Source organism: Cervus canadensis, chromosome 31, assembly GCF_019320065.1.
Source record: "Cervus canadensis isolate Bull #8, Minnesota chromosome 31, ASM1932006v1, whole genome shotgun sequence".
In the NCBI taxonomy this organism is placed as follows: domain Eukaryota; kingdom Metazoa; phylum Chordata; class Mammalia; order Artiodactyla; family Cervidae; genus Cervus; species Cervus canadensis.
This window is the reverse complement of record NC_057416.1, coordinates 19,328,991-19,346,034: the sequence shown is the minus strand read 5'-3', so window position 1 is coordinate 19,346,034 and position 17,044 is coordinate 19,328,991. Positions and strand designations below refer to the sequence as shown.

The 17,044-nt window shown below is 37.1% G+C and overlaps 1 protein-coding gene across 2 annotated transcripts in view; it reads right to left on the bottom strand.

The window, feature by feature from the left end:
* The window catches only part of MSR1 (macrophage scavenger receptor 1), a 76,143-nt gene extending 66,901 nt beyond the window's left edge, over positions 1-9,242 (bottom strand). For both annotated transcript variants that reach the window (XM_043454567.1, XM_043454568.1), the window contains exons 1-2: positions 9,114-9,242; positions 411-517 (exon numbers count right to left, since the gene is read on the bottom strand). In XM_043454567.1, coding sequence (XP_043310502.1) covers positions 411-513 — 103 coding nt within the window. In that variant the 5' untranslated portion in view covers positions 514-517; positions 9,114-9,242. The remainder of the gene's footprint in view (positions 1-410; positions 518-9,113) is intronic.
* Positions 9,243-17,044: the final 7,802 nt, after the last annotated feature.

Below are 17,044 nucleotides of genomic sequence, written 5' to 3'. Positions count from 1 at the left end.
ATTTTAGTATTATTTCTTTATATGAACCAGCAATTCATATGTTGAGATGCTAATTGTACAAAAGCTATCTCGATATAGAGGGAATCTTACTAGCAGAAGAAGATGTTTCTCTAGTTAAGTGAATAAAACATCCATTAAAACATTCTTTCCTATGGCCATTGCTTTTGTTGTTTAGCAAAAAAGAAGGAAATTTTGTTTTCAGATTGCAAATTAAAATGAAATTTTAGATATTGTTCAATAATGTTCTATGAGGAATTGAACAGAAAAAGGAGGAAAAACTTAGGTAAAGAAAATTTTAAAAAGACTGAGATCCAGCCAAGCAGATAGAGTAAGTCCCATGACCATACTTTCACACAGTCTCACTAACTCCAAGGACAATGTCCATGAGCACCCTCCCTTGTTCTACTTACTGGGAGGAAGCAAAGCTGTCATTGAGCGAGCATCGAACTTCACAGACTCTGTACAGCTGTCAGTGTCCTCCTGCTGATCAGGAAAGTCATGCCACTGTGCCATACTTCTATCAAACACATGGAAAAACATGATAATTACACACGGAATTGCTAGGGCCCTTTGGCATCATGTTTCACATTGAAATTTACAATGTGAAATCCAATTTTAGCCAGGGAACAAGTACAATTAATAAAATTTACATCTCTGTCCTACATATGCCAACATATTATAACTACCCATGAATTTTCATTTTAACATTAAAAGACAGACTTATATGGAACCCACTCATGAATTTTTCCATGTACAAATGTACACTTGTGATTGTAGATATGTGGGTTTTTTTAGAGTGAGAGGTAACTTTGCTCTCTTTAGCTGAAAAAGGAAAAATTCCCAACTGGCAGAAAACAACTGTTTAGCTAAAAAGTTAAAAAGAATTTCCCTCAGAACAAGTAGTAGCTGAAAATTTGAAACAAATATTTCCCGTGATCATTTATCACAGCTTTATGAGCCAAATTTTCTTCTGTCAAGGCATGTGTTTATCCCTTTAGAAACAAAACAAAGTCCAGTCACAAGATAAAGAGCCACAGGAAAAACTTAGTTTTTTTATTTCCCTTTCTTTTTCCATTCTTTCTCTTAAAAAAAAAATTCTTATATATTTTCCTATCAAGGCTTCCCTCACTATATACATTGCCAGCACCTCAAATATGTGCTTGTACCTTTTAAAACACAATTGCAAAGAGCTGGGCACGACTGAGCATACACATACATGTTTTATGACCCAATCTATAGCTATGTCTCTTCAAGATGCATCAGAATCATTTACAAGGCTTACTTTAAAACAGACTGATGGTCCCTACCTATGAAATTTCTGATGTTTAGGGAAGGGATCAACAACCTGCAGGCTTCCCTGGTGGTTCAGTGGTAAAGAATCTGCCTGCCAAGGCAAGAGACGTGGGGTTCAATCCCCAATCAGGGAAGATCCTCTGGAGGAGGAAATGGCAGTCCACTCTAGCATTCCCGTCTGGCAGTCCACGGGGTCACAGAAGGGTTGGACAGGACTTAGAGACTAAACAACAACAATCTGCAATTCAGACAAGTTTTCTAGTGATGCTGCTCCTGCCAGTCTGAGGACCACAACTTTAAGAACATTTGTCAAAAGAAACAATGACCTTTTCTTGGAAGCAGTTCAGTTCATTTGATTGATAAGTTTAGCATAAACCCAACATCTTCTTATCATTGTTTATTTTCTCTAATGCTGAGTTATGGATTTAGCACAGCTGAAGTTGCAACTGTGTGCCCTGGCAGCTTCAAGACACTGAACTCTTTATCTCCTCCAGAAAATGGACAATCATTCATATGCAAATGTTCATCATGCTTTGGGAAGAGGTACTGAAAATAAGGATGTGGCAATTCCTGCCAATATATTTTTTAAAAAATATTTCCAAGGAGTTATTTTATTTTGCAACTTGTACATATATCATTCTGTAAATCAGTTTTAGTTTTTTGTAAGTCCAGTCGATCTAACCAAGGAGTGTATTCTTTAAACACTTCAGTCACTGTGGAGGAAGCTGGTAGAGGGGGAAGTTAGAACGACATCCCCTTTTCTTAGGCAGAGGTGAAACTAAATAAACAATTATCGGGGAACACTGACTATTATAGGAAACCAAACTGATTAATTCAGACCCAGACTCTCCTGCCATTCCCCCCTTTTTAATTCACTCTATTATTTGATTTGGATGACAGTTTTTTACTCGCCATGGGAAACAAATCAAAAATATAACTTTCAAAAATGAGATGACAATGAAACAGCTAAATTCTTTTTAAAAATACAGTCCAAAGCATTGGGACTCTGGCAAAGCTTTTAACATTTGAACTCACTTTATAAAGGATGGGCTCACAAAGTCTACTTTTTTTTTTTTTTGCTGCATCCCATGGCATGCAGGATCTTAGCTCTCTGATTAGGGAACAGACCTATGTTCCCTGCATTGGAAGCTGGGAGTCTTAACAACTCGACAACCAAGTGTATATTTAGGTATCCCTGCTATGCAGCTAGAAATATTTTCCTGTCAGTCTGCTCACAGGTCCCTTCTCAATATGTTTGACTCTGGTTCTGGTCCCAAAAGCTGAGATATTATGACTCCATTTTCACTTACATACAAAGGAAACATCCTTATATTACTCAGTCTTCTAAATGGGAATATCTTTGTAAAATATATTTTTGCAAAATTTTGAAAATTTTAAATCTGATAAATCTCGCTAGACTGTGAGCTACAGAAGTGGGACCATGTCTAGTTTTGTTCAATATTATATTGCCAGAGCCTAAAGCAATCTGGAGTATAGACTACACTTAATATATACTTGTTGAATATTTGGGCACTACTACAGAGACTAAGTTCAGTTTTGTTTCTCTTTAGGCCTCTACACTTCAATCTATCTTTTATGGGCTTTAGATGAAAATATACATCTTTTAGATTACTGGATTTCAAACTATGATTTCTTTGGGCAAATTTAAAATCTTTGAAAAAGAAAACCCTCTAATAAATGTCTACAAGTAGATTAGATTAAATAACCATATGTGGACAACAGAGGTACAGAGAGCTGAAAGTGAGATGAACACTAAAGTCTGTTGAGTGGAGCGATGAATGAAAAATAATCCCCTCTGGGCTGGTGAACTGTGGGTTTTGTTTGTTCTCTGGAGTGGCTAATAACAAGGGTTGGTTAATCATGAAGTATACTTTTTTGCATTGAAAAAAAAAGATGAAATTAATCATAGATGATGCTGCCATAAGATTGCTGGCATTTACTATTACTACTTTCTTTTGTTCTCAGTCTCCAAAATTGTCCTGAGAAGCTCATTTATTTCCATGGCTTGAATGGCATGAACTACTACCTACATGCAGACTAAGCCAATATACCCAGCTCAGATCTCATGTCTCAGAATCAGATTTATATATATATATATACATATATATATATATATATAAATACAGCTACCTACAATGGGGTACTTTCCACATCAACCTAACTTTTCTTCTTCCAGGGTTTCTGATGTTGGCATGCCACCCATTTATATCATCTATTTGTTATTACAATCCTGGGCTAATTTAATAGCTCCCAATAGGTCTCTCTGGCTTCCCTGATAGCTCAGTTGGTAAAGAATCCACCTGCAATGCAGGAGACTCCAGTTCAATTCCTGGGTTGAGAAAATCCAGTATTCTTGGGCTTCCCTGGTGACTCAACTGGTAAAGAATCTACCTACAATGTGTGAGACCTGGGTTTGATGCCTGGGTTGGGAAGATCCCATGGAGAAGGGAAAGGCTACCCACTCCAGTATCCTGGCTTGGAGAATTCCATGGACTGTATAGTCCATGGAGTCGCAAAGAGTCAGACACGACTGAGTGACTTTCACTTTCACTTTTCCATAGGTCACTCAGCTTCATGTTAATCCTTCCATTTTATCTTCCACACAGCTTCTAGAATGGTCCTCTTCAAAAGTAAGTCAGATTGCCATCATGACCAAGTGGGCTTTATCCCAGGGATGCAAGGATTCTTCAATATTTACAAATCAATCAATGTGATACACCACATTAACAAATTGAAAGATAAAAATCATATAATTATCTCAATAGAGGCAGAGAAAGCCTTTGACAAAACTCAACATCCATTTATGATAAAAACCCTCCAGAAAGCAGGCATGGAAGGAACATACCTCAACATAATAAAAGCCATATTTGATAAACTCACAGCAAACATCCTCAATGGTGAAAAACTGAAAGCATTCCCCCTAAAGTCAGGAAAAAGACCAGGGTGCCCATTCTCACCACTACAATTCAACATAGTTTTGGAAGTATTAGCCACAGCAATCAGAGGAGAAAAAGAAATAAAAGGAATCCATATTGGAAAATAAGAAGTAAAACTCTCACTGTTTGCAGATGACATGATCCTCTTCATAGAAAACCCTAAAGACACCACCAGAAAATTACTAGAGCTAATCAACAAATATAGTAAAGTTGCAGGATATAAAATTAACACACAGAAACCCCTTGCAATCCTATACACTAACAATGAGAAAACAGAAAGAGAAATTAAGGAAACAATTCCATCCACCTTTGCAATGAAAAGAATAAAATACTTAGGAATAAATCTACCTAAAGAAACAAAAGGCCTATATATAGAAAACTAGAAAACACTGATGAAAGAAATCAAAGAGGACACAAATAGATGGAGAAATATACCATGTTCATGGATCAGAAGAATCAATATAGTGAAAATGAGTATACTACCCAAAGCAGTCTATAGATTCAATGCAATCTCTATCAAACTATCAACTGTATTTTTCAGAGAACTAGAACAAATAATTTCACAATTTGTGTGGAAATAAAAAAAAAAAAAACTCTAATAGCCAAAGCAATCTTGAGAATGAAAAATGGAACTGGAGGAATCAACCTGACTTCAGACTATACTACAAAGCTACAGTCATCAAGACAGTATGGTACTGGCACAAAGACAGAAATATAGATCAAAGGAACAAAATAGAAAGCCCAGAGATAAATCCATGTACCTATGGACACCTTATCTCTGATAAAGGAGGCAAGAATATACAATGGAGAAAAGACAAACTCTTTAACAAGTGGTGCTGGGAAAACTGGTCAACCACTTGTAAAAGAATGAAACTAGAACACTTTCTAACACCATACACAAAAATAAACTCAAAATGGATTAAAGATCTAAATATCAGACCAGAAACTATAAAACTCCTAGAGGAAAACATAGGCAAAACACTCTCTGACATAAATCACAGCAGGATTCTCTATGACCACCTCCCAGAGTAGTGGAAATAAAAGCAAAAATAAAAAAATGGGACCTAATTAAACTTAAAAGTTTTTGCACAATGAAGGAAACTATAAGCAAGGTGAAAAGACAGCCTTCAGAATGGGGGAAAATAATAGGAAACAAAGCAACTGACAAAGAATTAATCTCAAAAATATACAAGCAGCTCATGCAGCTCAATTCCAGAAAAATAAATGACCCAATCAAAAAATGGGCCAAAGAACTAAACAGACATTTCTCCAAAGAATACATACAGATGGCTAACAAACACATGAAAAGATGCTCAACAACACTCATTATCAGAAAAACACACATCAAAATCACAGTGAGGTACCATCTCATGCCAGTCAGAATGGCTGGTATCAAAAAGTCTACAAACAATAAATGCTGGAGAGAATATGGAGAATAGGGAACCCTCTTACACTGTTGGTGGGAATGCAGACTAGTACAGCCACTATGGAGAACAGTGTGGAGATTCTTTAAAAAACTGGAAATAGAACTGCCATATGACCCAGCAATCCCACTGCTGGGCATACACACTGAGGAAACCAGAACTGAAAGAGACATGTGTACCCCAATGTTCATTGCAGCACTGTTTACAATAGCTAGGACATGGAAGCAACTTAGATGTCCATTGGCAGATGAATGGATAAGAAAGCTGTGGTACATATAAACAATGGAATATTACTCAGCTATTAAAAAGAATGCATTTGAATCTGTTCTAATGAGGTGGATGAAACTGGAGCCCATTATACAGTGAAGTAAGTGAGAAAGAAAAACACCAATACAGTATATTAATGCATATATATGGAATTTAGAAAGATGGTAATGATGACCCTATATGCAAGACAGCAAAAGAGAACCAGATGTAAAGAATAGACATTTGGACTCTATGGGAGAAGGCGAGGGTGGGATGATTTGAGAGAATAGCATTGAAAGATGTATACTACCATATGTGAAATGGATCACCAGTCCAGGTTCTATGCATGATACAGGGTGCTCGGGGCTGGTGCACTGGGATGACCCAGAGGGATGGGATGGGGAGGGAGGTGAGAGGGGGTTCAGGATGGGGGACACATGTACACCCATGGCTGACTCATGTCAATGTATGGCAAAAACCACTACAATATTGTAAAGTAATTAGCCTCCAATTAAAATAAATTATTTTTTTTAAAGTAAGTCAGATTGTATCACTCTGCTCAAATCCTATAAATACCTTCCCATCTCATTCACTCAGACAGACTGTTCTCCAGCATCAGATCTGAAATGGCAACCTACCTCTTTCACTTCCTCTTCTCCTTCTTGCCTTGATCCACCCCCCAACCAACTTATCACCATCCAACATGAAATACATTTCCCTTATTTATCTTGTCTATTGTTTGTCTCTGCTCACACAAGCTAGAGTCATGATTCAGGGGTTTTTATCTCTTTGGTTCAATGAATAGAGAGTTCCTGTCACTTAGTAGGTGTTCATCATGTACATAAGAACATCAGGAGAAATTCCACAAATAAATGAAAGACAAAATAGTTTGCAAGATGACTGGATTTTATACCTGGAGTCATGCTTCAAGGAAAGTTTGCATTAGTGAAATGCAGAAATGCAAAAAACTGTTCTGCTATCTATTGGGAAATGAAAGGTTTTTCTCTGAATCCCGTGTTAACAGGAAACTGAAACAAAAAAATCTCACCCCTGATGTTCCCACTTTTGCCTCGGAGGGATTCGTTAGACTTACTTGATTCCTCCAGTTCCTTACTCTATCAGTGCTGTTTGTTTAGGAATGTTAGAAAACTTACACATGTGAGGGTTTGTTAGAAGCCAGCGGACAAGTCACAAAATCCAAATGAGGCTTTAACTGTTTTCTCCAGAGTTAAAAGAAAAAGTAACCTCACATAATGCTATGGTTTCCTGTCAAATGTCAATGCACTGACAAAGAACTGCAAAATCTTCTGAGTGTATGTAATCTATTAAAAGCGCATTCTCATGAGAAGTGAAACGCCTCTCTGCAGTATCAGCTCTTCATGAAGAGGGTGAAAAGTTTATAGAAGCTACAACAGGAAAACCTTAATGAAAGAGATTCAGTATTATTGTGTTTGGAAACATACTTTTCTTTATTCCTGTTCTTATTATAAAAATATTCTAACACTATTGAAGACAAGTTGGGACAAAATTTCTACCATTCCATCACCCCAATATAAGAAAAAAATTGAGTGTATCCACATTACAAATTGATACTATAATGTATATTATCATCTAGTTTCATGTATTCCCCTTAAATTTATATCAGTATCTCTATACTTGAAATTATTTTTTTAAGTTTAAAATGATGGGCCACATAATAATTCACTGAATATATGTACCTTATTTATGCAGCCATTTTGCTACAATTCTTCAAAAAAAGATATGTTCCCTGTTCTTTGATGGGCAACGTTTTACTGATACAGATGCTGCTGCTGGAAATATTTGCATTACTTAGGTTTCTTCTTTTTAGCCTAAATGTTTCTTTAGGCTAATTCATTATATGTTGAACTATCAGATAACAGGAATACTATCTCAGACTTCTTAGTATCCACTGTCTGACTTCTCTTTAAAAAGATTGTACACATTTACAGAGATTCTAGTCACTTATGTTTTAAACCAAATTCACCACTGCTCAGTAACAATGTTTATTTTAGAATCATTTAGATTTTAGTGAGAGTTAAATGATATATCAGATATATATTTATATACACACAGATATATGTGGTTATAATATGAATTTTAAAATTACTACGAGGATTAAAAATAATTTTTATAAATTGTTTGGCAGACAACCACAAATAAATGAATCACCATTATTTTAAACCATGACTTTTTTTTAATATGAAGTTTTCTTATTTTATTCTCACAACAGCACCATGAGGTATGTTCTCAATTTTGCAAGTTGGGAAACCAAGACCTAAAACTTTTAAGTATCCAGTTAATGTTACACAACTAAGGAGTGGGGGAGTTGGGACCTGAAGGTAGGCAGTGTATGACCAGAAAAAAAGCTCCTAATACCTGTAAAATATTTATAATCTCAGTTTTATGACTTTTCTATCACTATTTTCACACGGCTAATGAGAATGCTAGTCACATTTTATGCCATGTAAATCTTAACGATTCTTCGAGGTGAATGTAAATTCTAACAGCTCCATGAAGATTCTTCTTTTCCTCTTTAAGTAATTTTGGCCCCTCCTGTATTCTCATAGTAGTTACATATAGCACTTGCACACCACTTATGGTGCCCAAATTATATTATGCCAATTTGCCTTAGATCTTGATTTTCCTAAAGACAAAGACTTTTATTTTTTATATCCCTTCTTTACATCTAGTTCAGGAAAGTGCACACAGTAGATGCCCAACCAATACTTGCTATATGAGCAATAGAGATAATAAAAGTATTAAAGTCAAAAGTATTATGTAAAAATTAAGGTTAGACTAAGATATATTTAATCACACTGAGTAAAGCCAATAATTTGCAACAAAATATGCACATTTATATGCCCAAAATTTCTTGCTAATTCAACTTACAAAATATATATTATATATGTATTTCATATACATTTGTGCACATATATTTATTTTTCACCCTCAGAAAACCTAGCAGAAATCTCTATTTATTACTGAAACAATCAAACCTAGTTATTAGTGATAGGATAAAAAATTGTACCAAAAATTACTGATCACATATGTAAACAGCTCTCTCATATCACATACACACACACACACATTTAGACACACAAAAATACACAGAGTAGACCCATATATTCAATAGAAGCAATTTGGGAAAAAACACAAGTAAAACTTCTTTTACCATATGTCCGAAAGACGGCAGCACTGATTTATCCACTTCCCTCTTGTAACAATTGAAACCTAAAACCTTTATCACATAATATTTCAGCACGGCACAAGAAGAAAGGAAATGACACATTTGTATGTTGAAAATCTTTCTTAACAGTGTATTTCAATAGTACTCTCCTCAGTGCACAAGTTTGCAGAATCTAAATTTGTCAGATAACTCATTCCTCTTTCCATCTAAGACATTACAAAAGAAAAAGAGAAGTCAAATGAAAAACAAATGGGGTTACTGTAACAGCATACATAACATATGGAAGATTAATCTTTTCCATTTTGTAAGATAGGTCTGCTTTCTATAATATTCTCATTATTATTAATCTTCTATTAATCTCAATATCTTCCACTAATACTCATGGTCTCTTTCATACTGTATAACCTTGAGGGAAGACTCAATGTTTAGGTGGTTTGTTTTTCTTAATCCTTTTCCCTAGATCCCTTATCACTAGTTTCAAACACAAAGCAGCGAAGGAAAGGATACCCACCAAGTAAAACCAGCAATCCCTTACTGCTCACTTCAGCTCTGTCTATAGTGATGTTAGCAATTTCTGTAGATCCCTTTGAGCATCTAAAAGTTATTTATTTCCTGAGAAGTATAATAGAGGGCATGGGATCAGAACAAAGGACTGACTTTCATCTTTCACACCTGTCAGAGTTTTACATTTTCTTTAATCTCATTTATTTAATCACATTCCAGTTCCAATAGGACATGTAAAAAAAAATACACTAATGAGCTAATTTTTAGATCTGATTCTTTTGGGGACAAGTGTTTAGTTTATATTTCATGGGCACTTCGTGGTGCTCAAAGAGAGAGGGACCCTACCTTCTATCAAGAGATGGTCAAAATGTCCTTGCCAGGCCCACTGGCACCACAGAACACTAACGCCTGGGAGAGAGAACCCAGGAATAGTGCACAGTGCTTGAAAAAAGAAAGCAGAAAAGAAAGTAGCAGTGTAATAGCAATAGTAACAGGCAATGAAGCTGGCAGCACAAATGCTGACCAGGCAGCTTGAGCCAAGAGTAGGATCACAGACATCAACCCAGGCTAGACCAACATGAAGGCTACTCTGTGACCACACTAGGTCACCAGATTCTAGGAGAAGAAGAACTGGAGACTAACACCAGAACTCACTGTATTTTCTTTTTATCTGCTTCTATATGTTTTTGTTGTCCAGTCGTTAAGTCATGTCCAACTCTTTGCAATCCCATGGACTGAAGCACACCAGGCTGTTCTTTCCTCCACTATCTCCTGGAGTTTGCTCAAATTCATGCCCATTAAGTCAGTGATGCTATCTAACCATCTCATCCTCTGCCACCCCCTTCTCCTCTTGTCTTCAATCTTTCACAGCATCAGGGTATTTTCCAAACTCACTGGAAATATTGGAGTTTCAGTCAAAATATTGGAGTTTCAGCTTCAGCATGAGTTCTCTCAATGAATATTCAGGGTTGATTTCCTTTAGGATTGACTGGTTTGATCTCCTTGCTGTCCAAGGACTCTCAAGAGTCTGCTCCAGCATCACAGTTTGAAAGCATCAACTCTTTGGCGCTCAGCTTTCTTTATGGTCCAACTCTCACATTTGTACAAGACTACTGGAAAAACATAGCTTTCACTATACGGACCTTTGTTGGCAAAGTGATGTCTCTGCTTTTTAGTATGCTGTTTCATTTTGCCATAGCTTTCCTTCCGAGGAGCAAGCGTCTTTTAATTTCATGGTTTCAGTCACTGTCCATAGTGATTTTGGAGCCCAAGAAAATAAAAGCTGTCATATTTCCACCTTTTCCCTTTCTATCTTCCATGAAGTGGTAGGACTGGATGTCGTGATCTTAGTTTTTTGAATGCTGAGTTTCAAGTCAGCCTTTTCACTCTCTTCTTTCATCCTCATCATAAGGCTCTTTAGTTCCTCTTCACTTTCTGCCATAAAAGTGGTATTATCTGCATATCTGAAGTTGCTGATATTTCTCCCAGCAATCTTGATTCCAGCATGTGATTCATCTAGCCTGGCATTTCACATGATGTAAACAGAATATGTTAAATAAGCATGGTGACAACATACAGCTTTGACGTACTCCTTTCCCAAGTTTGAACAAGTCCATTGTTCAACATCCAATTCTAACTGTTGCTTTCTTGACCTGCATACAGGTTTCTCAGGAGACAGGTAAGGTGGTCTGGTATTCCCATCTCTAAGAATTTTAAGATCACAGTTTGTTGTGATCCACACAGCCAAAGGTTTAGTGCAGCAAATGAAGCAGAAGTAGATGTTGTTCTAGAATTCTCTTGTTTTCTCTATAATCTCTCTATACATTTCAGATGTTGGCAATTTGATTTCTGGTTCTTTCTTTACTAAATCCAGCTTGCACATCTGGAAGTTCTCAGTTCACATACTGTTGAAGCCTAGCTTGAAGGATTCTGACCGTAACTTTGCTAGCATGTGAAATGAGCACAATTGCAGTGTAGTTTGTACATTCTTTGACATTGCCCTTCTTTGGGATTAGAATGAGAACTGATCTTTTCCAGTCCGGTGGCCACTGCTGAGTTTCCAAAGTTGCTGGCATATTGAGAGCAGTACTTTAACAGCATCATCTTTGAGGACTGGAAATAGCTCAGCTGGAATTCTATCACTCTCACTAGCTTTGTTCATAGTAATGCTTCCTAAAGTCCACTTGACTTTACACTCCAGGATGTCTGACTCTAGGTTAGTGACAACACCATTGTGGTTATCCAGGTCATTAAGACTTTTTTGCTTATTTCTTCTATGTATTCTTGCCACCTATTCTTAATCTCTTCTTTTTCTGTTAGGTCCTTACTGTTTCTCTCCTTCACCATGTCCATCTTTGCATGAAATATGCCCTTGGTATCTCCAATTGTTTTTTTTAAAGAGCTCTCTAGTTTTTCTCATTCTATTATTTTCCTCTATTTCTTTGCATTGCTCATTTAAGAAGGCCTTCTTATCTCTCCTTGCTATTTTCTGGAACTCTGCATTCAGTTGGATTTATTTTTCTCTTTCTCTCCTGCTTTTCACTTCTCTTCTTTCCTCAGCTATTTATAAAGCTTTCTCAGATGACAGCTTTGTCTTCTTGCATTTCTTTTCCTTGGGATGGTTTTGGTCACTGCCTCCTGTACAATGTTACAAACTTCTGTTCAGGCACTCTGCCTACCAGGGCTAATCCCTTAAAGCTATTCATCACCTCCACTGTATAATCATAGGGGATTTGATTTAGGTCATACCTGAATGGCCTAGTGGTTTTCCCCACTTTCTTCAATTTTAGCCTGAATTTTGCAATAAGGAGCTGATGATCTGAGCCACAGTCAGCTCCAGGTCTTGTTTCTGCTTGTGGTATACAGCTTATCCATAATTGGCTGCAAAGAACTTAATAAATCTGATTTTGGTAGTGACCATTTGGTGATGCCCATATGTAGAGTTATTTCTTGTGTTGTTGGAAAAGGCTGTTTGGTATGACCAGTGTGTTCTCTTGACAAAACTCTGTTAGCCTTTGCCCTGTTTCATTTGGCTCGAAAGCCAAATTTGCCTATTATTCTAGGTATCTCTGACTTCCTGCTTTTGCATTCTAATCTCTATGATGAAAAAGGATATCTTTTTTGGTATTAGTTCTAAAAGGTCTTGTAGGTCTTCAAAGAACCAGTCAACTTCAGTTTCTTTGATATTAGTGGTTGGGGCATCTACTTGGATTACTGTGATGTTGAATGGTTTGCCTTGGAAATGAATCAAGATCATTTTGTCATTTTTGAGATTGAATCCAAGTACTGCATTTTGGACTCTCTTGTAGACTATGAGGACTACTCCATTTCTTCTAAGGAATTCTTGTCCACAATAGTAGATATAATGGTCATCTGAGTTAACTTCATCCATTCCATCAATTTTAGTTCACTGATTCCTATGATGTCAATGCTCAATCTTGCCATCTCCTGCATGACCACATCAAATTTACCTTGATTCAAGGACCTAACACTCCAGGTTCTTATACAATACTGTTCTTGACAGCACCAGATTTTACTTTCACCACTAGACACATTCACAATTGACTGTCATTTCTGCTTTGGCCCAGCTGCTACATTCTATCTGAAGCTATCAGTAATTGCCCTCCACTCTTACCCAGTAGCATATTGGACACCTTCCTACCTGGGAAGACTTCATCTTCTGTAGTCACATCTTTGTGTCTTTTCACACTGTTCATCCGTGGGGTTCTCTATGGCATACTGGAGTGGGTTGCCATGTCCTCCTTCTGTGGACCATGTTTTGTTAGGACTCTTCACTAGGACCCATCATCTTAGGTAGCCCTGTGTCAGTTCTGTCGCTTAGTCGTGTCCAGCTCTTAGAGACCCCATTGACTGCAGCACGCCAGGCTTCCTTGTCCATCACCAACTTCAGAAGTTTACTCAAACTCATGTCCATCGAGTTGGTGATGCCATCCAACCATCTCATCCTCTGTTATCCCCTTCTCCTCCTGCCTTCAACCTTTCCCAGCATCAGGGTCTTTTCCAATGAGTCAGTTCTTCACATCAGGTGACCAAAGTATTGGAGCTTTAGTTTCAGCATCAGTCCTTCGAATGAATATTCAGGACTGATTTCCTATAGGATCAACTCGTTTGATCTCCTTGCAATCCAAGGGACTCTCAAGAGTCTTCTCCAACACCACAGTTCAAAAGCATCAATTCTTTGGTGCTCAGGTTTCTTTATGGTCCAACTCTCACATCCATATGTGACTACTGGAAAAACCATAGCTTTGACTAGATGGACCTTTGTTGGCAAAGTAATGTCTCTGCTTTTTAATATGCTGTCTAGGTTGGTCATAGCTTTTCTTCAAGGAGCAAGCGTCTTTTAATTTCATGGCTGCAGTCGTCATCTGGAGTGATTCTGGAGCCCAAGAAAATAAATTCTGTCACTGTTTCCTTTGTTTCTCCATTTATGTGCCATGAAGTGATAGGACCAGATGCCATGACCTTAGTTTTCTGAATGTTAAGTTTTAAGCCAGCTTTTCCACTCTCCTCTTTCACTTTCATCAAGAGGCTCTTTAGTTCCTCTTCACTTTCTGCCATAAGGGTGGTGTCATCTGCATATCTGAGGTTATTGATAATTTTTCTTGATTCCAGCTTGTGCTTCATCCAATCCAGCATTTCACATGATATATTCTACATTTAAGTTAAATAAGCAAGGTGACAATATGCAGCCTTGATGTACTCCTTTCCCAATTTTGAACTAGTCCATTGTTCCATGTCTGGTTCTGACTTTTGCTTCTTGACCTGCATACAGATTTCTCAGGAGGTAGGTAAGGTGGTCTGGTATTCCCATCTCTTCAAGAATATTCCACAGAGAATTCTTCAAGAATTTTCCACTCTGTTGTGAGCCACACAGTCAAAGGTTTTAGCATAGTCAATAATGCTGATATTCTTCTGGAATTCACTGGCTTTTTCTATGATCCAATGGATGCTGGCAATTTGATATCTGGTTCCTCTGTCTTTCCTAAATCCAGCTTGAATATCTGGAAGTTCTCAGTTCACCTACTGCTGAAGCCTGACTTGGAGAATTTTGAGCATTATTTTGCTAGCTTGTGAGATGAGTGCTAGAGTGTGAGATGAGACTCCAATGCAAGGGGTCGGGACAGAGTGTCTCTGAGGGGTGAAGGGTGATCTTGTCAGCCTATCCCTACTTGAACAAACAAAACCCTGTCCACACCAGGACCAAGAAGAAAGGAGAAGTGGCCCCACAAGAGACAAAGCCAGATTTGCCTGTGAGTGTCGAGCCCTGTGTGACATGGCTCATAGATTCATTGAGTAATCCCTTAGCCACAAGGCTGTGACCCATGAAGGGACTGCTTCTATATACATCTTATTATAGACTATGGTCCTTTTGAGATCTTTTAAAAAGTCTAGAGTTTAAAAATTCCTTAGTCTATTGCTAAATTTGGATACCCCTGTCAGTACTATGTGATCAGAGAAGTCAGACTCAGTAAAAAACAATCTAAGACACCAACTTTCTAAAATTCTTCCTAATAAAATTCATTTCTTTTAAAGTGGGCTATATTTCTAGGATGTCTCTATTAATATTGTTTGGGATACATCTTTACTTTAGCAATAGTAACCACTTCTCTATTTGATATTACCACATTCTTCAGTCAATCTAGTCATTCATTTAAAACAAAAAAAAAAAATCTCTGCAAGTGTGTACAGGGTATCATATAATGTATTATATTCCATAATATTATCTATTAGGGCTTAATATATGTAAGATACCTTACCAGGGAACATGGAGAAAATGTTTAGGTCAAACTAATGGTTCACTGAAAGAAAAGTGGGGATCTTTTCATCCACTGAGTCATTTGAATTCACAGCAACTTTGTCAGGTCTTTTTCCTGATTAAGAAATTGAGGCTTATATATTGAGTAAATCTGTCAAGATCATAAGAGATATGAGTCATCAGAGCTGGCAGTCATACCCAATTAACCTGATTTCAAAACTCAGCAAAAATATACATTTTTCTCAGTTTGAGATCAGTGTATGTATTATCAGTCACCTTTATGATAAATGTTATTTTGAAAACAAACTACAAACAACGGACAAATTCCAGGTCATCAGAATAGCTGCCTTCTCATCAGTTACTGCCATGGGATTCTTTGACTTCATTTTTGTTGTTTATGGAATATGTGTCTAGCACAAAGACTATTATAACATTATGCCTAATATTCAAATACAGTTTCAAAATTAAATAAATGGGTTGAAAGAACTTACTTGAGTCTCATAGAGTTCATTGTGTTAGAGGAATGCAAGCTGAATTCAAAGGAAGACATATTTTATATTCATAAAGTGACGCATTTGTATGTCTAAAACTGCAACAGGTCATTAGTTATAAGGTTCATGATACCAAAATCACTGCAGATGGTGAATGCAGCCATGAAATTAAAAGACGCTTACTCCTTGGATGGAAAGTTATGAACAACCTAGATAGCATATTAAAAACCAGAGACATTACTTTGCCAACAAAGGTCTGTCTAGTCAAGGCTATGGTTTTTCCAGTGGTCATGTATGGATGTGAGAGTTGGACTGTGAAGAAAGCTGAGCACCGAAGAATTGATGTTTTTGAACTGTGGTGTTGGAGAAGACTCTTGAGAGTCCCTTGGACTACAAGGAAATCCATCCTAAAGGAGATCAGTCCTGAGTGTTCATTGGAAGGACTGATGTTGAAGCTGAAACTCCAATACTTTGGCCACCTCATGAGAAAAGTTGACTCATTGGAAAAGACCCTAATGCTGGGAGGGATTGGGGGCAGGAGGAAAAGGGGATGACAGAGGATGAGATGGCTGGGTGGCATCACCAACTCGATGGACATGAGTTTGAGTAGACTCCGGGAGTTTGTGAAGAACAGGGAGGCCTGGCGTGCTGCGATTCATGGGGTCGCAAAGAGTCGGACAGGACTCAGTGGCTGAACTGAACTGAACTGAACCATATATTTATGTGATAAATTTGCACAAAGATAACATTTTTCCTATTCTTGACTCAAAATAATAATTAGATAGTAATGTTTACTATCTACTTATTCTTTTAATAATTAAAAGTTTTAATAACATTGCATTGGACACATCTCTCCATGTGAATATAATGCCTTAAAGAATTATCAAAAGAACCTCATCAAAATCAATGCTGAAAAATTACATCCTAGCAGAGCTTTTGTTTGATGATCACAAAGAGGGAAAAGGAAGAATTTTTATGGTAACTGTATCATTTTATATAACTCTATACTGAACATAACTTTTCTGCAGAAGTATTACTGAAGTTAAAATACATAAACAGACAAGTGAAGCATCAAAACCAATTATATCTTCCTTCTGTGAAGCCTATCAAAACTGTTCTGGTTTGATCACATGACCCTAAAGTGA